Source organism: Nylanderia fulva, unplaced genomic scaffold (assembly GCF_048542155.1).
Source record: "Nylanderia fulva isolate GAGA-0341 unplaced genomic scaffold, ASM4854215v1 Scaffold5, whole genome shotgun sequence".
Taxonomy (NCBI): Eukaryota; Metazoa; Arthropoda; class Insecta; order Hymenoptera; family Formicidae; genus Nylanderia; species Nylanderia fulva.
Genome location: NW_028190587.1, coordinates 1,410,449 through 1,432,402, shown reverse-complemented (window position 1 = coordinate 1,432,402; position 21,954 = coordinate 1,410,449). Strand labels below are relative to the sequence as shown.

At 30.8% G+C, this 21,954-nt stretch overlaps 6 protein-coding genes across 9 annotated transcripts; 4 read left to right on the top strand and 2 right to left on the bottom strand.

Annotated features, from left to right (window-relative positions):
- Positions 1 to 262: 262 nt before the first annotated feature.
- Positions 263 to 2,333, top strand: rswl (tRNA methyltransferase roswell). Its single transcript, XM_029317294.2, has 3 exons — positions 263 to 1,047; positions 1,236 to 1,806; positions 1,934 to 2,333. Exons 1-3 carry the CDS (start codon positions 671 to 673, stop codon positions 2,270 to 2,272), a joined length of 1,287 nt encoding a protein of 428 aa, XP_029173127.2. The 5' UTR covers positions 263 to 670; the 3' UTR covers positions 2,273 to 2,333.
- Positions 2,334 to 2,834: 501 nt separating this feature from the next.
- On the top strand, positions 2,835 to 3,933 carry Pfdn4 (prefoldin subunit 4). Its single transcript, XM_029317314.2, has 4 exons — positions 2,835 to 2,998; positions 3,084 to 3,188; positions 3,318 to 3,434; positions 3,628 to 3,933. The coding sequence occupies exons 1-4, from the start codon at positions 2,960 to 2,962 to the stop codon at positions 3,781 to 3,783; spliced, it is 417 nt and encodes a 138-aa protein (XP_029173147.1). The 5' UTR covers positions 2,835 to 2,959; the 3' UTR covers positions 3,784 to 3,933.
- Positions 3,934 to 5,792: 1,859 nt separating this feature from the next.
- LOC114942001 (protein-lysine N-methyltransferase SMYD4) lies at positions 5,793 to 9,108 on the top strand. 2 transcript variants are annotated; one of them, XM_029317239.2, is made up of 6 exons: positions 5,795 to 6,086; positions 6,172 to 6,808; positions 6,908 to 7,194; positions 7,277 to 7,560; positions 7,820 to 8,300; positions 8,598 to 9,108. In XM_029317239.2, exons 1-6 carry the CDS (start codon positions 5,900 to 5,902, stop codon positions 8,603 to 8,605), a joined length of 1,884 nt encoding a protein of 627 aa, XP_029173072.2. In that variant the 5' UTR covers positions 5,795 to 5,899; the 3' UTR covers positions 8,606 to 9,108. The 2 variants fall into 2 exon arrangements, with proteins under 2 accessions (XP_085343168.1, XP_029173072.2); XM_085487042.1 differs by lacking the exon at positions 8,598 to 9,108 and having other exon boundaries at positions 5,793 to 6,086; positions 7,820 to 8,479.
- On the bottom strand, positions 7,912 to 10,242 carry Blos1 (biogenesis of lysosome-related organelles complex 1 subunit 1). Of its 3 annotated transcripts, none has more exons than XM_029317253.2 (5): positions 10,055 to 10,242; positions 9,858 to 9,939; positions 9,711 to 9,783; positions 9,409 to 9,626; positions 7,912 to 9,319 (listed from the first exon to the last, which is right to left on the bottom strand). In XM_029317253.2, the coding sequence occupies exons 2-5, from the start codon at positions 9,916 to 9,918 to the stop codon at positions 9,285 to 9,287; spliced, it is 387 nt and encodes a 128-aa protein (XP_029173086.1). In that variant the 5' UTR covers positions 9,919 to 9,939; positions 10,055 to 10,242; the 3' UTR covers positions 7,912 to 9,284. The 3 variants fall into 3 exon arrangements, with proteins under 3 accessions (XP_029173086.1, XP_029173087.1, XP_029173088.1); XM_029317254.2 differs by having other exon boundaries at positions 10,059 to 10,242; XM_029317255.2 differs by having other exon boundaries at positions 10,063 to 10,242.
- Positions 10,243 to 10,413: 171 nt separating this feature from the next.
- ear (ENL/AF9-related super elongation complex transcription factor) lies at positions 10,414 to 18,110 on the top strand. The gene is made up of 3 exons (XM_029317249.2): positions 10,414 to 11,140; positions 11,229 to 11,494; positions 11,696 to 18,110. Exons 1-3 carry the CDS (start codon positions 11,002 to 11,004, stop codon positions 13,511 to 13,513), a joined length of 2,223 nt encoding a protein of 740 aa, XP_029173082.2. The 5' UTR covers positions 10,414 to 11,001; the 3' UTR covers positions 13,514 to 18,110.
- Tm2 (tropomyosin 2) lies at positions 17,802 to 21,859 on the bottom strand. Its single transcript, XM_029317252.2, has 7 exons — positions 21,774 to 21,859; positions 19,448 to 19,735; positions 19,051 to 19,184; positions 18,792 to 18,980; positions 18,632 to 18,707; positions 18,358 to 18,490; positions 17,802 to 18,239 (listed from the first exon to the last, which is right to left on the bottom strand). The coding sequence occupies exons 2-7, from the start codon at positions 19,685 to 19,687 to the stop codon at positions 18,157 to 18,159; spliced, it is 855 nt and encodes a 284-aa protein (XP_029173085.1). The 5' UTR covers positions 19,688 to 19,735; positions 21,774 to 21,859; the 3' UTR covers positions 17,802 to 18,156.
- Between the last annotated feature and the right edge of the window lie 95 nt (positions 21,860 to 21,954).

Genomic DNA, 21,954 nt, shown 5'->3' with positions numbered 1-21,954 from the left:
AAGATGGATACCACAAAGTCGCCATTAATAGGATAGCGGAAGTGATGGTCATTTTTTACGCGCCATTTTTGAATACAACAAATATAAAAGTTAATAAAAAATTAATAAATAAATTAAATAAATTAATATATTGAATAAATTAATAAATTAAATAAATAAATAATTAAATTAATAAATTGAATGAAAAGAAATTTTTTTAATTGAGAACATTGACTTTTGTTATAAATTAATTTGCTTTTACCAGTGGCAAAGTGTGTCGGTAAGGGTGCAAAGTCTATCGCACGAAGATGGCAGTCTCTTCTTTAGGCAGGTCTTTGGCGATCTGTCTATTAATCTGTGACATTACGTGCGTTATAGATTTTCAGTAAAATTTTTTTCAAGGAAGAAACGTAATCAAAGAAAGAAAATATACATAATTTTATTATAATGCGAAGAAGATAATTCAATTCTTATTGAATGCAAAATCATAATCCATCAATAAATTATATAGTTTAGTCCATCAAATTTCGCAGGGAGGTTGAATCTCATCTTTATTCACAATTAATGCTAGTTCCAGTGGTTCAAAAATCGTAGGAGAGAAAAATTTGAGGTTAACAATTTATTTATGTGACTTTTTAATATTCTCGAAGTTGACAGCAGTAGTTCTGTTGCGGGGAATTACATTTGTAAAATGTACAATTATATAAAAAGAGGTGTGATTGTCTCGGTAAAATTTCATAGGAAATTTTTCACACAATTAGTCCATAAAGATGTCTCGTCACATGTGACAAATTGTCACACGAATACTCGGAGTAATTTGTTATTGCACAATCAATTTTGTTGTCAAGCTCCGATTGAGGAGAAAGAGAATCAAGTGAATATTAATTTGAAAGATAACTTACAGCAGAAATTCGACGAATTTTTATCCAATCCTGAAAATAAAAAGATCTTTCAAATATTAGAATTAGAAATAGATGTTTTGCGACACAATGCTGAACAAGTTCCTCAGATTATTACTCCAAGAAACTGGTTGATGCTGGTAAAAATGCCGACCAAATCACAGAGAAGGTAAATACTTAATTTTTTGTACAAAGAAAATGTAATTTTAAATACGGGTAATCTTTTAATTCTGTTTTTTTTAACATTCTTATACACAATTAGTATTTATGTAGTATTTCTTATTATAAGTAGTTTATATATTTCTTATATTTATATATTATTATAATTTATATTTATTTATTTATTCTTCACTCTAGAAAATATCTCAGGTTTTTATTCTTAAATGAGAAATCACGGGAAAATGCAAAGGCAAAAAAGGAATTGAAAAGAGCTGAAGCACTTACTAAAAAGGCAGAAATGGAGCAGATGGAAGATACAGGCGAAATAAAATATGGACTTGCACATAATTCGTTGTTTCTGCGCATATATGAGTCAACCATGAATCGCTTTTATCATGGTCAATTACTGCATGTTATGATGTATGAACCAAAAATTGTGTTTGATTGCGGTTATGAGGATAATATGACTCAACGTGAGATACACAATTGTGCTAAACAACTGACTCTGTCATTTGCTGTAAACCGCATTCATGCAAATCCCTTATTTCTTCATTATTGTAATTTGAAGGAAGATGGAATGCTTGTACAGCTTATGACTACAATCATGCCTAATATGCTGGATAATGATTTTCCTGCGATTGTAACATCGCAATCTTACTTAGATTTATTTCCAAAGGATCAGCTACTGTATCTTACTCCACATTGTAGAACAGATATTACTGAATACGATCCTAATATGGTTTACATCATTGGTGGATTAGTAGATAAGGTAAATTAATAAAATATTCGCACATATACATTTTATATATATATATATATATATATACACATACATATTCTGTATGTACATATGTATATTATATAAGTTCTTAAATCAATTTTTTGTCTGTTTATAGAGTGATGCAAAACCTTTCTCTTTGGCAAAAGCTAAGAAAGAAGGTCTTCGGATGGCCAAATTGCCCTTGGAAAAATATCTTCCTTGGGGTTCTGGTTCAAGCAAGAATTTAACAATCGATCAGATAATGAATATAATGTTGGATTTAAGGCATACAAAAGATTGGAAGACAGCATTAAAGCATGTACCAACTAGGAAATTAAAAGATTCTAGAGAGCATATGTTAAAGTCAAAATTGAAGAAAGTTTTTGAAAAAACTCAAAGATATTCCAATATTATGAATTCAGATTCTGAAACTCAAATAGATTTTACATTTGCTAACAGAAAATCTAACAATTGATTATTTTTTATAAATTGATAACTGTATATCAGGGGTTGTAATAAATTACATCAGAAAAGAACTTGCTAATTATTTAGCCCAATTGTATTCCTTTTCCAAAATTAATATAAATTTTATAATTGTTATAATACTGTACTATATATATATATATATATATATATATATATATATATATATATATATATATTAAATTTTTTAGTTCATGACTTTTTTGCTTTCTTAATTTATTTAATTAGATTAGATTAAACACCTTTCTCTCCCCAGTCTCCTCCAAGTTTATCTTTATTACAGATATATCTTTTAAATCCAATATCTTTGTATACGCTCAATAAGAAACAACATGATATATGTATATGTTTTATTAGATGTTTATTTTTGAAAAATTAATTAATCTGATGTATAAAGAACACAATATAATATCCCAGATAGCCACAGTAATTATTATGACATCATTTTGACATCAAAATCTGGGATAATATGTCATTTTCTTATATTTAATTTCTCTATACAAGGTATTACAACATATGTAAATTTATTTAGTTAGGCTATTTGAAAATTTCAGATGGCGTTATCTACGCTCACGACATTTATGGCTTTATGGACACGGGGTTTTCGAACTTCTAACCTCTAATAATTTAAATTATTATTTTGCAACAATTTTAGAAATTGTAGAAAAAATATTTAAATATGGCCGGAGGAAAAAACAGTCAAAGTGGATTTCAGCCGGTAAAATATGAAGGATCGAAGAGAAAAATCAAATATATATATAAAAAAAATATGTTTATAATTAATTTATTTTGCGGCATTGTAGGATTCTGATGTTCATATCACTTACGAAGAGCAACAAAAAATTAATAAATTTGCAAGGCAAAATGCAAAGTTAGAAGATTATAAAGAAGAACTTAAAGTCAAGCAGGTAATTTGATTAGACGGATTAAAAATTTATTTGAACTCTGATCATACTGTTGCTCATGCCTTATTTGGGCATGCAAAATTTTATAAATTCTATACATTAAATCATATATATATAAATGTATATATTTAGAATGAATTGAAAAACTTGGAGGATGCTTTCGATGAATTGACTCTTATGGATGATGATGCAAAAATACCATATTACATTGGAGAAGTATTTGTCCATCAATGTCTTGAAAAAACACAGGTAATTAAATATATATAAAACAATGCAAATCATAATTATAATAATTTTTTACATGTCAGAAAATGCTAAATATTATAGTTAAAACTATTAAAAACTATGCAGTAATGTTTTTTTGATTGATAGTATTTTTTTTGTTTCTCATGTTGTAATTACTATCATCAACTAGTATTAATAGTGATCTTTTTATTCTTAGAATTGTTTGGAGGAGGCTAAAAATAAGAAAAAAACAGAAATTGCAAATTTAGAAGGCAAATGTGCAGAATTGAAGGGTATCATGAGCGAATTAAAAACACAATTATATGCAAAGTTTGGTAGTCGTATAAATTTGGAATCAGAAGATTTGGAATAATCTTCAATGATGCATTTATTATTATTATTACACGTTATATTTAATGTAGTATTAAAGAAATTATCTATTATATTATTATCATAATTTACTAATGCAATTTTTTTTTTATTAAAATTCTTAACAAATAAATAAAGTTTAAAATTATTGCTACATGTTTTGTGTATCTGTGTATGATGCAATTTCTCTCAAAAAGTCCAATATTTTAATAGAATTTATTAATGAATATTTTCTACAAGTAATACAGCAAATACACACACATATACATATTATACACCCTCACATTCCTAATAGCACACAACGTATCTGAAAGATATTCAGAGAATATTCAGAGGACATTCGAACATCCTCAGAATGTTCTCTAAGCGTCTTTGGGATATGTGTGCTGTTAGGGATGTATCAATTTATAAATGCAATTTATAAAAAATATATATATATATATATATATATATATATATATATATATTGTGTGTGTGTGTGTGTGTGTGTTGTGTGTGTGTCAGTGAGATAGAAAAATTTACAGCAAAAATATTGTTATATAAATATATCTATAAGTACAAACATATAATGCAATATATATTAGAGCTTTTTAATTTAGTGTCCAAGATTAATTCTTTCTTATTTAATTAATATATTTTAACACTAATTATCTAATAAATATAGATTTTACAGGATTTTAAATCTGAGTAGTAAAATTAATAAAATTAATTAGCATAACCAAAATTAATTAACTAAAATTATCAGTGAAACTGAGACTGAAATAATATAGTAATGCTTGAGTAATAAGCTAAATATGAAACTGTGAAGTTTGGATATTTGCCAAATTGTTTTCATTACCAATACAAAACTGATCAAAAATTGGATGCAATAATAATATTTTAGTTTATTTTATATTCAAAAAATAGAATTTTGAAATTTTTTTAATAATAAATAAATTATGCATTATCTGACAAATTATTTATTATTTAATTATTGTTTCTTGCAGTAATCATAATAGCTTTATTTAATTGTATGGTATATGCTGGGTAATGAATACATGATATAAATATACTATTTAATAAAAAAAAATAATTAATATTCTTTGTTTCCTTATTAATATTATTGCATATTATTTTTTACATATATTAATAGTTGTATGATTAATATAGGTATGTATGTAAATTTACAGAAAAAAAATGGCTTTAAATATTTTGAAAACATCAACAAATGTTTTTTAATTTAATCATTCAGTCATATATATACATATATATTCATATACATTTTTTTTATAAATTTAACTCTACTAAAATTGTATCAAATGGATGATAAAGAAAGTAGAGCAGTAATGCAGCAATATCATTTATAATATTATATAAAAACTTTATTAATTTGTTTTTACTTTTGATCAGTTGTTCATGTACAATGAGTACTCGAGTAATTCCTGCACATCGTAGTCTTTTTCTGTCGTCTGGCTTGCTTGAGGTAAATTTAGTTTCACCTACCAGCTTCAATGTTCTTAGTACATATTCTCTTTAATGGCTCATTTGGTTGCTGTCTAAGGGTACCTCTAAACGTGTTCTGGTTTATAAAATAATTATATTCATACATACATATAATTATATATATATATATATATATATATATATATATATAATTATATATATTATATATATATATATTTTCTTTTTTAATATATATTTATATATAATAGTTTTAACACATTAGATATAAAAATAATTTAAAATTTCAGTGGTAAGTACAAAAAATCTAGATGTAGTAGAAATGTAAATAAATTTAAAAAAAATATATATTCAAGATTTTATATGTATATATATATTTTTTATTTTATATATATATATATATATATATATATATATCTTATTCACAAGTAGTATTTATGTATAATATTTCTTATTATTATAAAATTAATTATTTATTTATATATTATTTATATAATTTATATTTATTTATTTATTAAAGTAAATGCTTAATCTAAAGTATAAAAAAAAGAAAAGAGTATTATAAAAAGATTTATATATATATATATATATATATATATATATATATATATATATACACCTAGTATTATATCTAATATTTTCCAAGCATCTTTTAAGGGAATTAAGTGTACGCGGAGAAAATGGAGATAGCAAAGGAACTCGTATTAATCCTCAAGCAAAATAATAAGTCGCACGTCGGATATGGATTACAAAAGGAATGTGAGGCTCTTGTCGGACACATTCTTCAAAACATGGTCCGATCACAAATGCCTCCTCTGCATGCTGTAGTGAAAAATGAAAAAGATTCTATTAAATATAGAGAAGAAGGTAATTATATATATTTTTATGCATAAATAATAATGTGTGAATGTATCGTAATAATTGTTTTTATAAATTTTAATAAAAAAATTAGGTAATCAACATTTTGTAATGGGTGATGATCTGGAAGCTGTGGAATGTTATACTTTAAGCTTAGCATATGCTGATAGTGATGAACTCATGGCTTATGCACATGCAAATCGATCTGCTGCTTTATATAGGAAACAATTGTATAAAGAATGTTTGATAGATATTGATGCAGCTTTACATCATGGATATCCAAAAGAGAAGCAGAAAAAATTGAAGGAAAGAGGAGATAAAGCAGTAATTGAAATAAAAAAGTTGCTGCAAATCGAGAATATCAATAATGATCAGAAAGATATGAATAAAGCATGTTTATATGATGAATGTACTGAAAAGTCTGATATTACAAAACCAATAGAAAACGCTGAAGATCAGTGGATTAATGTTCCAAGAAAACAAAATGTGATGAATGAAAGTTATCTCCATTATACTACAAAGATCCTTCCACAGAAACCGAGATACTTGCAGAACGATGATTTCTCCAAATTAATGTATGGCCCAAGCCAGGAAGTTCCTGCCTTCAGTGATGGTGTGGCAATATCTTTTTCCGAAAGATATGGTAGACATTATGTAGCAACACGGGAATTTCAACCTGGTGATATAGTCAGCATCGAAGATCCTTATGTACATGTTATTTATGAAGAACGGTGAGAAATAAATTCGCATGGAATATCTATTTTTTTTTTACATAAAATAGTATATACATATATTAATATTTAAAATAAATGTACATACCTTTGTTACAGATATTATACGCATTGCCATTATTGTCTATCCAGAAGCTATAATTTAATACCATGCACAGAGTGTCCAATAACTCAATATTGTTCTGAAAAATGTAGAGAACTGGCATGGGAGGTATGCCATAAAACAGAATGTCCAATTCTAAAATTGTTGTCCAACTTGCTTAATGTGGACAAAGATAAAATAAGAATGATTTCGAAGATTATTCGATTGTTGATTGTAGTTACAGAAAATGGACTCAAAATTCAAGAATTGCAGCAGGATATGAAAGTCGCGGAATCTAATCCAGGTACCTGTCTGTAATATAAAAAATTAATATACATTTAAATCTCTATGTGAAAATGGATCTTTCATTTTTTTTTTAATTTTAGATAGTAGAACAGCAGGATTTACAGATACTGCGATACTGGACAGTTTTAGCGCAAGATCTGCACTGAGTCTGGCGACTAATATGACTACAAGACCATTAATAGGAATTAGCGCATTTGCTTGTATTTCAGCCCTCGCGGTTATTCTTTTAGCTACACAGACGAATTTTTTCTCTAAGAAATATGAAATGAATGAGTTGAAAGACATCAGCGAATTCACCGAACTTAAATTCTGCGCCAGTGTAATGTTTCGTGCCTGCGTAATAATGTCTTCTAATTGTTTTTCAGTAAGTACATATTTTAATAATTATGTCTTAACACATTTATACATCATTATCATGTTATCAAAGCGAATTATTTGACTCATATTCTTTACATGTTCTCTATGTGAGAATATGTCTACATTATTTATTTATAAATTAACATATATTATTGACTATATCATGTCTACATTATTTATTTATAAATTAACATATATATATTATTGACTATATCATAATTAAGAATTCGAATTCTAAAATGTACAGTTAAGTGTTTCTTTCGTAGATACAACAAGAACCAGGAATTATATCAGGTTCAGGTTTATATGTGGCTCATAGTTTATATAATCATTCTTGTGCACCAAATACTTTTCGACATTTCGAGGGACTCACGATGATCACTCGTGCTTTGACACCAATACATATTGGAGATCAAATATTCACAAGCTATGGTGGTGTATATGCACATATGCCTCAATCTGAGAGAAAACAGAAGATATTACAGGATTATTTCTTCGATTGTGATTGCCCAGCATGTAAAAACAATTGGCCGACATATAACGAGATTTTACGCAGTCACATTGGATCCATTTCCAAAAATAAACAGCTTGTAGAAAAGTTGAAGCCTTTTAGAGAGAGATTACTCGCGAATATGTATGATATCGAGGCAGTAAAAGCAGTTCTAAATATATTGTACAAAGAAATCAGTAAACATCCATGTGAAGAGATTCTTCATGCTGAGCAATATTTAAAGAGCTATTATTTGGGTGAATTTAAATAAATGTTACAATATTGCAATGCTTTAATGCTTATGTAGTCGTCATGCTATAGCTCTGCTTATCGCTTTAACATTATTTGCTTATTTCCCTTAATTAATATCTCTGGCTTAATGTAATCATCCACTGCTTTGTTTCCTCATGACCAATAAAACTTTTAGCAGCATAACTATGACTTTTTATAAATGGTTATTTAATTTCTGCATTAATTTACACTTGCTGCTATATAATGTTAATAATGATTGCAAATAAATTTACAATTAATGAAATATTTTTTCTGTATTTCAGATCCATAAATAACATAATATTACAATTATTGCTACTATATATTTAAAAAGCTACTATATATTTAAAAAGAAGCATTTTTTCCTTTAAAACATCAAGATACATATACATCAAGAATGTTATAAAGCTTAAAATTATATATAAAATTTCCTTTACACGATTTAGAGAAGATTATATAATTTTATTTGTACAATTTTAATATTAAAAGTTTAAATCCACAAAATCAGTTCTACTAATAAATTTGTTTCCATTACAGAAGTCATCAATAGAGTCACCAATCATACCAAAAAAAAAATGAATGCACAGGTAATTAATAACTATATAATTGGACATTTCAAAGCTTCAAATACAGTCTTAAATTCATTGAACCAATCTGATAATAACTTTATGACAAACTTTTAAACTGATTAATTTTATATATAATCTTGTAAGCTGTTACATTTTATGTAAATACATATTAAATAGACATTAAATTAAAAAAAAATGTATGTATATCTTTTTACTGAATAATTTATATTTCAAAATATTTTTTAAGAAACTGAAGAGTAATGTATTCTACATTATTCAATACAATAAATCTTTTAATTAAAACAAAACATTTAACTTTACTTCTATGGTTATGTATACATGGTGGTTTTTTCTTTGATGTTTAAAATTCTTATATAATAAAAAAACATCAACTTAATGTTTTTAAACATTACCAACACTTTGATTCTCTTGTGTGGCTGAAAATAACATACAGTAATGTTATTCGTATATATTAAATTTTTAAATTTAAATTAAAGAATGTAAAATTTTTTCTGAAACTTAATACCTTTGTACGAATATTCCAAGGCAGTGGCTATAGTTCTCATATCACCTTCTATACTGCGTGCCCAATTTTCCGCATCTCCAATCTCCTTTAGAGAGCTCGAAAAGGATTCTACTAAATTCAACCATAATTGTGTTTGTTTGGCAAAATTGGTTGCACTGTGTTGCAGCTGCTTTGCTTCTGCATCTAATTTCTTTTGATTTAAATATGCTTGGGCCACTCTGTAACAATATCTCTTATTATCACATATATATATACATATATGTATATATTAGGTATAAAATCATAAACAAAATTCAATTTACCCAACATTCAAGTGATCAACAAGAGCTTGCGTCAAATTGCTTGCAGCCTGAACTGCTTCTTTTCGTTTTTGTTCTGTTAAAATAATCATACATCTTAATAAATATAATAATTATCTTTGTCATAAAATTGTACAATTTCCATTTTACCTTGTCTTTCTTTTCTCAATACTTGCTTGCTCTGATGTTCTTTTACAATTGCTGATAACATTTTTATCAATTCTTCCTGCTACTAAAAATTATTTTATATTTTTGTTTATAGCATCAAGTGTGATAATAAATTAACTTGTCACTTTGTTATCTTAAATACAGATTTTTATTACATAGTATCTAATGAAATTACATACATACATACAGGTTTATGTATCAAATATTTATATTCGAGACTTTTGTCCATAGATATATAACTTCTACATAGAATGCACTCTCTACTTGACGTTATAATGTTTTAAATCTGAAATTAATTAACAATATAATTAAAAAAATAAACAATAAAGATTTATTTTCTTTGTCCAGATTAACCAATCAAATGCTTCCGTGTAAACGAGCTTGTAAAAACAAATGTATCTTGCATTCTGCTACAGCTGACAATTCGATGTCCAATAGAAAATATGGATTTCATCTAACGATTCGCTGACCTCTAGACAGCAGACTCTCCTATTGGACACTCCATTAGCAGAAGAGTCAATCATGCATCGATAGGTGGCGGTTTGAATTTCTCTCACGAACGAATCTGATCGCGGGGGAAATGCACGAAATGCATATACTACGAGGTTTATATACCACATTAGCACACGAAAATCATACGGAAGAACGAAGAACGTTCGACGATGCCGACGAGGCTCGACTGCACACGGTTTACCTGTTGATAATCAAGCACGAATTGGAGTGAGAGAACAGAGATTCGCGGCGTGATTTTGCGAGCGATGCACCCACGGTGAATTCCGCCCGAGGTAGGACGTACGTTTTCCACATTGACGAGCAACATTTTCATACAGAACAGGCGCGTGCGAACGATGATGCGTTCCAATTTCGCGTGTCGCGAAAATTAGAAAACAAGCGCTGTCATTGTTCTTGCATGTTGGAGCGATGTTTCTGACCTGTTCTCGTTCGTTCTGAGACTTTTCTACGCACGATTCGAGGAAGATTTCTCGCAGCACGACAAATTCAGCGATCTCTTTGAAGACGATTCATGAAAATGTAATGTAATTTTTTTTGCACAATTTTGTGAAATTAAGTTGTCCCCGTAGTATATTTTTTTTGCGAAACGACGATTGAGATTTTTTCCAAGAGGATGGCAATTCGCATCACATTGGAATGTGGACACACATCACAATTACGTATGCGTACCACTCCTGAGGGATATACGCATGATTGGGAGGTTTTTGTGCGAGGAGTGGATAATGCAGATATACATCATTACATTGAGAAAGGTACCATTTCTCAGATTATTGCTTTTCTTTTATCACCAATAGATAGTTTGTTTTTCCTGTAATAATAACTTTTTTTTATTGTTTTCAGTGGTATTCATTTTACATGATACATTTCGGAACCCTAAAAGGGTGCTGAAAGAACCACCATTTGTGGTAAAAGAATCAGGCTATGCAGGCTTTATAATACCTATTGAAATTTATCTGAAAAATAAGGATGAACCCAAGAAGGTTTACATACAGTATGATCTTGACCTGCAGCCAAGTGGTCCACCTATTAATAATGCCATACGTCATACGGAATTAATCCGTAATCCTTCTGATGAGTTTAAGAAAAAGCTACTGAAAGGTGGAGGTGTAAGTATTGTAAAACTCCAAAGATTGTTATATTTATACAATTAAACTAAAGTTTGATTATATATATCTTAAATACAATATTGTAGAATGTCCATACAAAAATCCATTATGAAAAATTGTATATAAAGTATATGTATAACAATTTATAAATATCAGTTGATGAATTAGTATATAAGTCTTAATTATATTTTATAATTTCAGATCATAGTATCCAGTAGAGACGGTTCACTCGAAAAGAATGATACAAAAACACCTACAATGGTTGGCAAACCAAAGTTAAATGGCAGTGAAAGCAAGAAACATCGCGTTACTGAATCTAAAACTTCAAACTCGTTTCAAGAATTATTTGGTCCTCCTATAAAGACAGCACCTATAAAAATATCACCAGAAAACAAAAAAACAAGTCAATCTGATAAAAATTTAGTTCCTAAACCTTTAACTACTATTGAAAAATCTGACAAATTGGATAAAACAATTAAAACAAAGGATAGTCCTCATAAAGATAAAAAGGATAAGATAGATGAGAAAAAGGATAAAAAAATTAGAGACAGTTCTAAGGATCGACTTAAAAATAAAGAAAAATCTAAGAGACCTGTTAGTCCGGGAAATAAAAGTCATACGAGTCCTGGGAACAAGAGATCAACATCACCTGTTACAAAAAAATCATTAAGTCCTCCTCCATCATCTACAAAACGATCTTTGTCTCCTAAACCAAAAGAAAAAGAGGTGAAGAAAATTGCATTGGAAAAAGAGAAAGATAAAAAAGAGACAGACAAGGCAAAAAATAATTCTAGAAGTGATATAGATTCGTCCAAGTCTGAGAAAAAGAAAGATAAGAAAAAACATAAAGACGATAGAGACAAAGAAAGGAAGGATAAATATAAAGAAGCAGAAAAAGTTAAAGATGTCATCAAAACAATTGAAAAAAAGCCTGAGAAAACGGATAAAGCAGAAAAATCAGACAAGGAAAAATCTCAAGAATACAAATCGTCAAGAGATGGCAGAAAATCTCCAAAACCCGCGAAAGAAAACGATAGATTGAAAGACGATAAGATGATAAAAGAGAAATCAGAGAAAAGTGAGAAATCTGAGAAAGTAAAGGATGGCAAGAGTGATAAGGATAGACAAAAGCATAAGCACAAGAAGAGAGATAAAAAGGATAAAAGAGATAGCAAAGATAGGGAGAAGAAGGAGAAACGTGAAAGAAGCAAAGAGGGAAATGAGAAACAAAACAATACGTCTTCTGCAGCGGTCGGGAATACGTTGTCTCTTTTAACTGAAATTCCAGAAAGGGATAGCAGCGATTCGGCGCCTTCCGTAGATGACGATTCATTACTCGAAAGTAAACCGATGCTTAGTGCCAAGAAAGAAACAGAACACACAATAATATCCACTCCTGCAGAAACAGCAAAGCCACTGTCTCCTGGTATATCAGTAGATATGAAAAAAGAAAAAAGCGATCGTAGCAGAAAGGACAAATCCAAAGGAAGCAGAGGGGAGGAAAGAGAAAATCGAAAAAGAAAGAGAAGCAAAGAAGATGATGAGATTCCAGCGAAACGTGAGAAAAGCAGAGGTCATTCGACGTCTCCGCCTTTGGAACCAGTTTCATCGAGTCAATCTCCAGTCGCGATGGACGTTGACTCCGTTCATCATCAAGAAAAGGAATCAAAGAAAGATTTTAGAAAAGAGAAGGACGAGCGTGTTGTTAATTCGGTTGATCAAGTGATAAATGACAAGAACATAGAAGTCGATGCTGAACAAGTGGCCCCAGATTCCACAAACAGCACTGATGCGGAGATCAGTGAACCACCAGTGTTTTCAGAGGATTATGTTTCACAACTGAAGGATTTGCAACAAAAGATAATGACGTTACAGGATAACGACGAATTGCAGAGAGTCGTGCAAGTAATTGCGGAAACTGGTCAATATGAAATCACTAAGAAGACATTTGATTTTGATTTATGTGCATTGGATCGTAGAACTGTACAACGTCTTCAAGAATTTTTCTCTGCATCGTGACCACCTGTAGTATGAGGTATGATACATTAATTTATATATGTATGCATTCTTGTAAGATCACATTAAATATCATGATTTTATAACAAAATTTTTAATGACAAAAAATATAAAACTCCAGAAAAATTATTGAATACATTTCCTAATTTACTATTGCATTAACTTATACGAATGAGAAATATCTCCATTAATGGGCTAATATACATGTAGCTAAAACAACTTTTATTATAATAAATATAATGTAAAATAGATCATTAAATTTTTTCTTTCTTTTTTTTCTTCAAAAAAATTGCTATTGTGAAAAGTTTGGTTGACAGAAACTTTGCCTATAAAACAACTGATCTACAATACAGTTTAATGAATATAACTCACTGATCATATATATTTAAAATGTACGATTTATACATTTTTTATTTAATATTAAAGCTATTAAAATAATTAACTTAATCTTTCAATTTTTTGTTCAAATATTAAAGCTTCTTTTAATCTTATTAATAATTATTAACATTCAAATTTTTTATGTAAAATAACTCTATCTTATTCACATAGCGAGCACATATAAGGATATAGATGAAAATTTTGCTATTTACTGTTTGTAATGTTTTTCTGGGGTACTTTTGAAAAGTGTCTTTAAAATGCATTTATTATATATATTATAGACAACAAAGTTGATTTTATATAGCATTGAATCATTGTTACACTGATTTAGTGACATAAGAGAAATTATTTATAAGCATATAAACGTGTGATTGCGTAATGTCTGCTTTGTAACATAGGCACGCGTTTTCCTTTTTCTTTTTTTTATAAGTAAACGCCTTACTATTGGTTACTTTACTTATTTATACTGAGACTATATCATATTTATTGATACATTTTATATGTACAGAACATATAGACTAATGCTTATGTTAAACATAAAGGCACAGTAAGGATTCATGATAATTTTATCGTAATATAGGCCGTATTATATATGTATAATATAACGTACATGAAAAAGAGTTACATGATAACTCGTGTGATGCTGCGATATCTTATAAGATATTACATCTTAAGAAATTCTTTTTATCTCAACGTAATATTTTCTCTACTCAAAGAGAGTCATACTATTATATATGTGTAAAAAAGGGATACATCATATTGAAAAAGCGTATATGCTGCTAAATCAATCTAGATCTTTACACTATTGATAATAATTGATCTGTAATTCGTTTAATTATGAATTCCGCATCTCAAAATTAATATATATTACAAATATATATGTATATATAACACATGTATATCATTAACATACACTCTATCAATCTATTTTCTCTTTGATTATCAGTTCTTTCTTAGATTTGATTAATTAATTTTGTGCTCTAGATAAGATTGGCGTACGTAATAAGACTGGCTTTCTTTTATGACTTTCGCTTCTCTCTAATACGCAATCTGTCTGATTTTTGCAGCATTGGAAATGTAGTACAACGATGTAATCCTGTAATAATATTAGTCATTTGTATAGACCAGTCATAATGTTACGTGCAATTGATATATCAAATAGTCTAATGTTTTGATAATGTTAAAGAAATAATTAGAAATAACAAAGAGTGTATAATATATATGTGTGTGTAATTTTCGCGGTGTATTATTCATAAGAGTGTTAAACGGAGCGCTTGAAATATCATGCGATTCATATTTCAAGAAGCATGTCGTTGTCTTGTCGATCGAAGAATCAAATGTGTGTACGCATGCCTATCAGATGATGAATACTCAATGTTATGTCGTATGTTCGGCATACATTGTCATTCACACAGATAAATGAATGAATGATCCTTTCAAGTGCCCCATCTTTGAATTATTCTTTTTTTATTTTTTATTTTCTCATTTTTTTCATGCGAATATTTGTATGAAAATTTATTTGGAATATTTCTATTACTATCGTACTATATACTATTTGTTTAATGATAAATATTGATATGCATAAAAGACTTTTGATAAGCTTTCAATTTAAAGACTGTCAGAAAATATCAGCATTTTGAGTTTTTTTTTCGAAAACGTTAATGTTTATGCAAACAAGCACATTTCAATGTTTTAAAAATAATTCTGTATAAATTATTTGAAAACAATATCATCATTACTTGAGAGATTTTATTGCGAAATGTCAAGATGAAATTGATTACATACATACAGGGTGTTCTATTTTAATTAATATAGTTGAATATTTATGAAACTATGGCTGTGTACGTTGTGAGAAAATATTTCATATAAAAGTTTAAAAGTTTTGTCGAGAGAAAAAAGGTTGGATTTTGTATTTATTAATTAAAATCATTTGAAGATTAAATTAGTTTTTTTTTAAATAAAATTATCCAAATTTTTATATTTTATTTAACTACCTTATGTTCAGCAATATTCGATTATATTAATTAAAATGAGACACCTTGTACATATGTAAGTCATACGTTTATAAATTGAAATGGATGCGGCTTTGCCATATTGCCTGCTAATATATAAATTAGCTAATATATAAATTAGAGAACGCACATATTTATTATTATAACAGATTATATGATGCAAAACATTACAGTTTAATCAGTGACTGTTGTATTTCGATTTGAATTTGCTCTTTTTTTTTTCAACACCATTTTTAATCCTTGCTTAATTGGCGTTAAAAAATATATATAAAGAATTTTTTACATATTTTAATGAACGTATTAATCGCGTATATTATCTATGGCAATGCATCAAAGCGCTTTCTTGGTGTAATCAAATGATGACAAGATATTTTTTACGTCAATCATAAAAAAAAATAGATGAAATAATAAGATTAGATGTAGTTTTTAGACGTCTTTTTCAGATAGGATAGACGGAATTTTTTGTCATAATTTTTTGCGAACGATGTTTTTATAAATGTGTCATTATATCGAAGTTATATATTGAGTTCGCTCGTGCAACTGGTCGAAGAAGCCTATGGAAGTTACAGTATATATATATTCATATCGATTATAATTTATTTATGAAATTCGTAAATATTCGCGCATATTATGCGCATTCTTATTGTGGTGATATGATATTCAGTACGTGTTGTTACACGATTATGCAAATCTTTTCCTTTTTTATAACTTTACATTTGTATTCTCATCTTGTGGCCATTGTTAACACATTAAAAATACAATCGTCTAATTCAAAGTTTATTTTTCTCTTATTTAGATAATAAACTATATTATTATATAAAGCTGGCATCTACATGTATCGTAAAATGAACTGAGTATCATATGACGCAACGTATTTAGCGCTGAATATATGTATCATTGTTTCTACAATTATGTTTGAACAGTGATGTACGATGTACATTAATAATAATAATAATAATAATAATACTGTGTCCGCGAGTTTACTCGTTCTAATCGTTATGGCATAATATTTAAAATCGAAATAGAAGGCTTTTGAATATCACAAGCAAAGAGTAGCTTAGCGAGGTAAACAGTGCGCAAATTATTACTTTTTATGTTAAAATATTATTTATTTCGAAATGTACATTTAGTCTTAATTTTGAAATATCTTCAACTCAAATAAAATAAATCTTATGCAGCATGGATTATTGACTTAAATTCGCAAAATTACTTTTAATACGGATATTAGACTAAACTTAGGATATAAAAATATATATTGATTTAATCATGCGTGCGTTTTTCTATGATCCTCAGCAACATTCGCGATATCTATTCCATACTTAACTTATTTTTTCTCTGTTTGAAAGTTGTTGAAAATTTTTTGAAATTAGAACTGAAATGTGCATTTCGGAATAGACAATTTTTTTTAACAAGAAAGAATTTACGACGCTTAATTGACCCACTGCCCTTTGCTTGATATAATATTTAATTGCATATGCATAGTCATTAAATTCATTGTTATGCGTTTTTGTAAGAATTTCTAGATCAATGTTGTATAAAGCTCATAGGTGCACCGAAACTGTACGTTCTCATGATTCTCATTTACATGTACATAATAAATAAAATAAATGATAACGTGCAGAATAAAATATGGTCGATGACTTTAAAAAATATAGTACAAGATGCGCGAAACTATTGGATTTATATGCCATTGAAACACGATATACGTTCTATATATGTACATTTATTAAATAATTAAAAAATAATAAACGTCATGAGAGAAAACAATTGTATCTGGAAATGTTTGTTTTTATATGAAATATTGGAAACTTCATAAACCTTAGGACGATTGTGCGCTATTTTGATTATATTTGATTTATATATACCGCTTTGTGAAATGGTAGGAAAATAACGCATGAAAATATTGCTCGATTGCTCAACGCAGAAATGCGCCCTTATCGATTTATTAATTTTATATAACTGTTTATTGAATTTCTCTTAATTTTTCGAACACAATAATATAATAGAGTAAAATTGATTACGACCCGCTCACATCGATAGAGCTCCATCATAATAATAACATTAATTACAAGGATAGCGAATGTGTGAATAATAAATAATATTCACGACATATCCTCCATAGTTATGTCTCTTTTTTCCTGTCGAACGACAACGTCGAGTTGTAAACATTGTTCGCGCAAACATAGAATGTCGGTTTCTCGTCACGAAGATTGAAACAGTTATTAGACACGCGAAGCATAACGATAGTAAAGTAATCTAATATCCTGCCAATTCGGCGAACGTCGAGTCCATTTCATCGGCCAGCGACTTGTATCTATCCTTGTTGATGCCCAGTTCATCTGAGAGAAAATAGAGAAACGTGGGATGATTTTATTTTTATCCCGATTTTTGCTCGTCGCCCGTGAAAGAGGAAAGCAAAAGATATATATATATATATATTAAGCAATATAAACTCACCTTCGAGCCTGTCGACCTCCTTCTGGAGCTTCTTGACGGTCTTCTCGGCAAACTCTGCACGGGCTTCGGCCTCCTTTAGTTTGACCGTCAGAGTCTTCAATTGACGCTTGAATTCCTCGACTCGCTGATTGGCCTGAAAATATTTAAAGAAATTAGCATCTAAAGTTCGAATTTAGCATTTATTTTCATCGTAAAGAGAATCGAGAACACTCGTCCTTCAGCAAGATAGGCGTAACATTAACAAGTATTGTTTACATTAACAGTCACACTATACCTTTTCCTCGGATACTTCCAAAGACTTCAAACTGTTACCGACGACCTTCAATTCTTCTTCCAGTTCCATGATCTTGCTGCAAGAGCAAAAAATAGAAATGGATTGTCTGATTGTGAGTTTCGTTCTCACATTAAATATAGCGATCTTATCAGCGACTTACGCTTCACCGGATTTCACGCGATCCTCAGCGACTTCGAGCTCGTCTTCAACGAAGGCCAGCTTGCGCGATACCTCGTCAGATTTTCCGTCAGCGTCTTCAGCGAGCAGACGAGCCTCCTTCAGCTGGTTCGTCAGTTGGTCCATCCTCTCCTCATCCTGCTGTGCACGGTTCTCCAATACTTTGCACATACTGCAATCGTATCACACATCTCGTAATCATCATCAAGGGTTGTGCGCGGCTTAATTAACCGTATAATTACCGGCTAGATTCATCAGCAGCCTGCGACGCTTCGGTCAACTTAGCAGTTGCGGTGTTTAATCGTTCCTCCGAGCGCTCGAGATCCTCTTCAATAAGCTGGACTTTGCGATTAAGGGCGGCTACTTCGGACTCAGTCTACAAGAATTGAATGTATTAGAGGCCAATTTTCATCGAGTATCTTATATTATTATTTATCTCTCTAGCGCAATTTCGATGGTTCGTAGTGTGCGAAAGCAAACTCGGGATAATGATATTCCAAACAACACAACGTCTAAAATCGGGACATAAGACGTTTAAAAGGCGTCATCAAGATGTTTTTTAAACATCATCATATTATAATATGTCTTGATTAAGACGTCTTATGTCCCGTTTTTAGACGTGATGTTTGGGATCCTTACGTTGGTAAGAGATTTCTCGCGATCCTCGAGATCCCTGTTGGCTTGCTCGAGAGCGTTCTTGTTAGTCGCCAGATCAGCCTCGACCTGGGCCAATTTTTTCGTAAGGTCGCCAACCTCCTCGAGAACCTTGTCCGCGCGCAGATTCGCTTCCTTCGCCTGCCCTTCGCAGGTGTCGGCCTTATCCATAGCATTGTCCTTCTCAAGCTTCATCGCTTGCATCTTCTTCTTGATGACATCCATGGTGGCGGCTTTGTTTTGCGGACTGTCCCAAGGAAATTATCGAGTTTGCTGAAAATCAGAGACATTCCCGTTCAAAATTCCAGATCGATCGAGTGTCTTTGAAGCTTCGAATCTCATCAGACTCGGAATGGGAGGCTGCAATTCTCTGATTTCCGCGCTCTCGCGCGGGCCATCATATTATGGATTCTGGCATGATCGAATTTTGCAAAGCCATAATTCCGGCGGCTGATCGCAACGCGTAAGCACGAAGAGGAGCACGCATTAGGGCGTCTACGGAAATAGCATCTACAGCCCGATTCTATAAATATGTGCGGAACGACGACGGCGGAGCTCTGACGCCGCAACGAAGAGGCCAAAACGTAACGAGTGTAACCCAGAAGAACGGGCTTTACTTGGCCGCCACCGCCGACCGACATTCGATCTAACCGACGAGTATTAATAGCATTTTACAAGACTTCGGTGAGCCCTCCGTGATCGTGGCCTCCTCGCGCGGATTTTGCGGGTCGCGAATCAAACTCATTTCGGAGAGAGAGAGGGGATGCAATTTACATCTCGGAAAAATGCGCGCATTCTTGCGACATTGTAAGAAAACTATAACGCATCGAGAATTGCGGAAAATAATATTGCGCAGTTTGTAAAATATATATTATGCAAATTCGTTGTTAATATCTCTTACTCATCATTTATTCATGCGTATAAAATAATCGTTATGGACGGGGAAGATTTGAATGTTTAATTTGCATGAAAGAACATTAAAGCAGAAATACCGTTAACAAGGTAGCTGCAAGTAATAATATAATATTTTATATTGATTTTCAATGTATAAAGCTACCTCTTGTTATATATCTACGCGTAGAAAATAAAAAAAAAAATGTAGCAAGCAAGAACAAATTCGCGAGAAATAGTTTTCAACGAGTTATTCCAAAAATTTATTAATTATCGCGAAATTGAACGAAATATATTATTTAAAACATAATATTATGAATTCCGAGATATTAAAAATAGCCTGCTGGAGAGCCGATGATTACATTTCATTCGATGTCAATGACATCATGCTTATTTCCTTCGCCATGAAGAAAAATTACAAAAATATGAAAGCAACCGCACGCACGTTCTCTCCATTTTCGATGCGCGAACCAAAATTATCATGTTCTAAAAAAATACCAGGTACTTTGCATTTAACAAAGTGTATAACGAAATGAATCTACGCATGCAATCGATGACAGTTGCAGATGTTACTTACGACATTTTTATGTTAGGCCCGAAAGCAAATTATCTTGAAGCGTTAGCGCAGAGCTGTTATTATTTAGCAGCGATTAGAAAAGCTCTTGCAAAGCTGTCCGAGTCTCCGAGACATTTTGGATCTTCGTGAATCCACTACTTCCTGTAAGAAGTTAAGCGTTGTCTGTTGCCTAATGTAAAAATTTAAATACAAATCACATCAAATGAAGATAAATCAGATAAATTTGTGTTATTTGTCAAAATATTCTATAAATGTCAAGTATTTCAAATAATATGCACGGATGGATCACAAAAATAGATCAGTTTAGAGCTAACAAGATAATCCGGTGTTGAATCATCTACAATTTTGGAGGAAGTCTTTTTTTCTGTATAAATACATTCTTGCTTGTTTCAATAGCTCTGGTATTATTGAAAATACAAATCTATATTTTACTGATTCCTACTGATAAGCGCAGGGTGATCTATCCGCGCGTAGAGGGTTGCATTCTGAAAAGACTACTTACAGGCACCGCCAAGTACATCGACGAACTGCTTTAAAGCACCAAATTCCAGTTAAATCTCCTTGAAATTCAAGCGCTGATTAATTCGGCACTCTCGGACGTATCCCGGTCGATTTATTCCATCAACGAGCAATTTATCCCGTCTTCGCCACTTCTTCCATCGTTCCCATCCAGCAGTAGTCGACTTCGAGGGCTTATTCCGCATAGCGTTGCCACACGTTTCAGCGTACAAAAGCGGTACAAAAGGCAAAGAGGCAAAGAGAGAGAGAGGAAGAGAAGAAAAGAATGCGAAGCGAATTTGTTTCACTGCAGAAAAAGCGCGTTATCAGGAATGATGCACTTACCTAACTCGAACGATCGGAGCGGCGCGAGACGAGTATCTGAGCGGAGAACGGAAAAGCTACCGGACGAAAAGCGCGCGGCGGAAGGACGCGCATCTCGCGGGTGGGGATCCCAAAAATGGCCCGCCACGAGCCCCCCGTAACACGTTTATTTTCTGCTCTCGCGGAGACGATCTGTCGCACC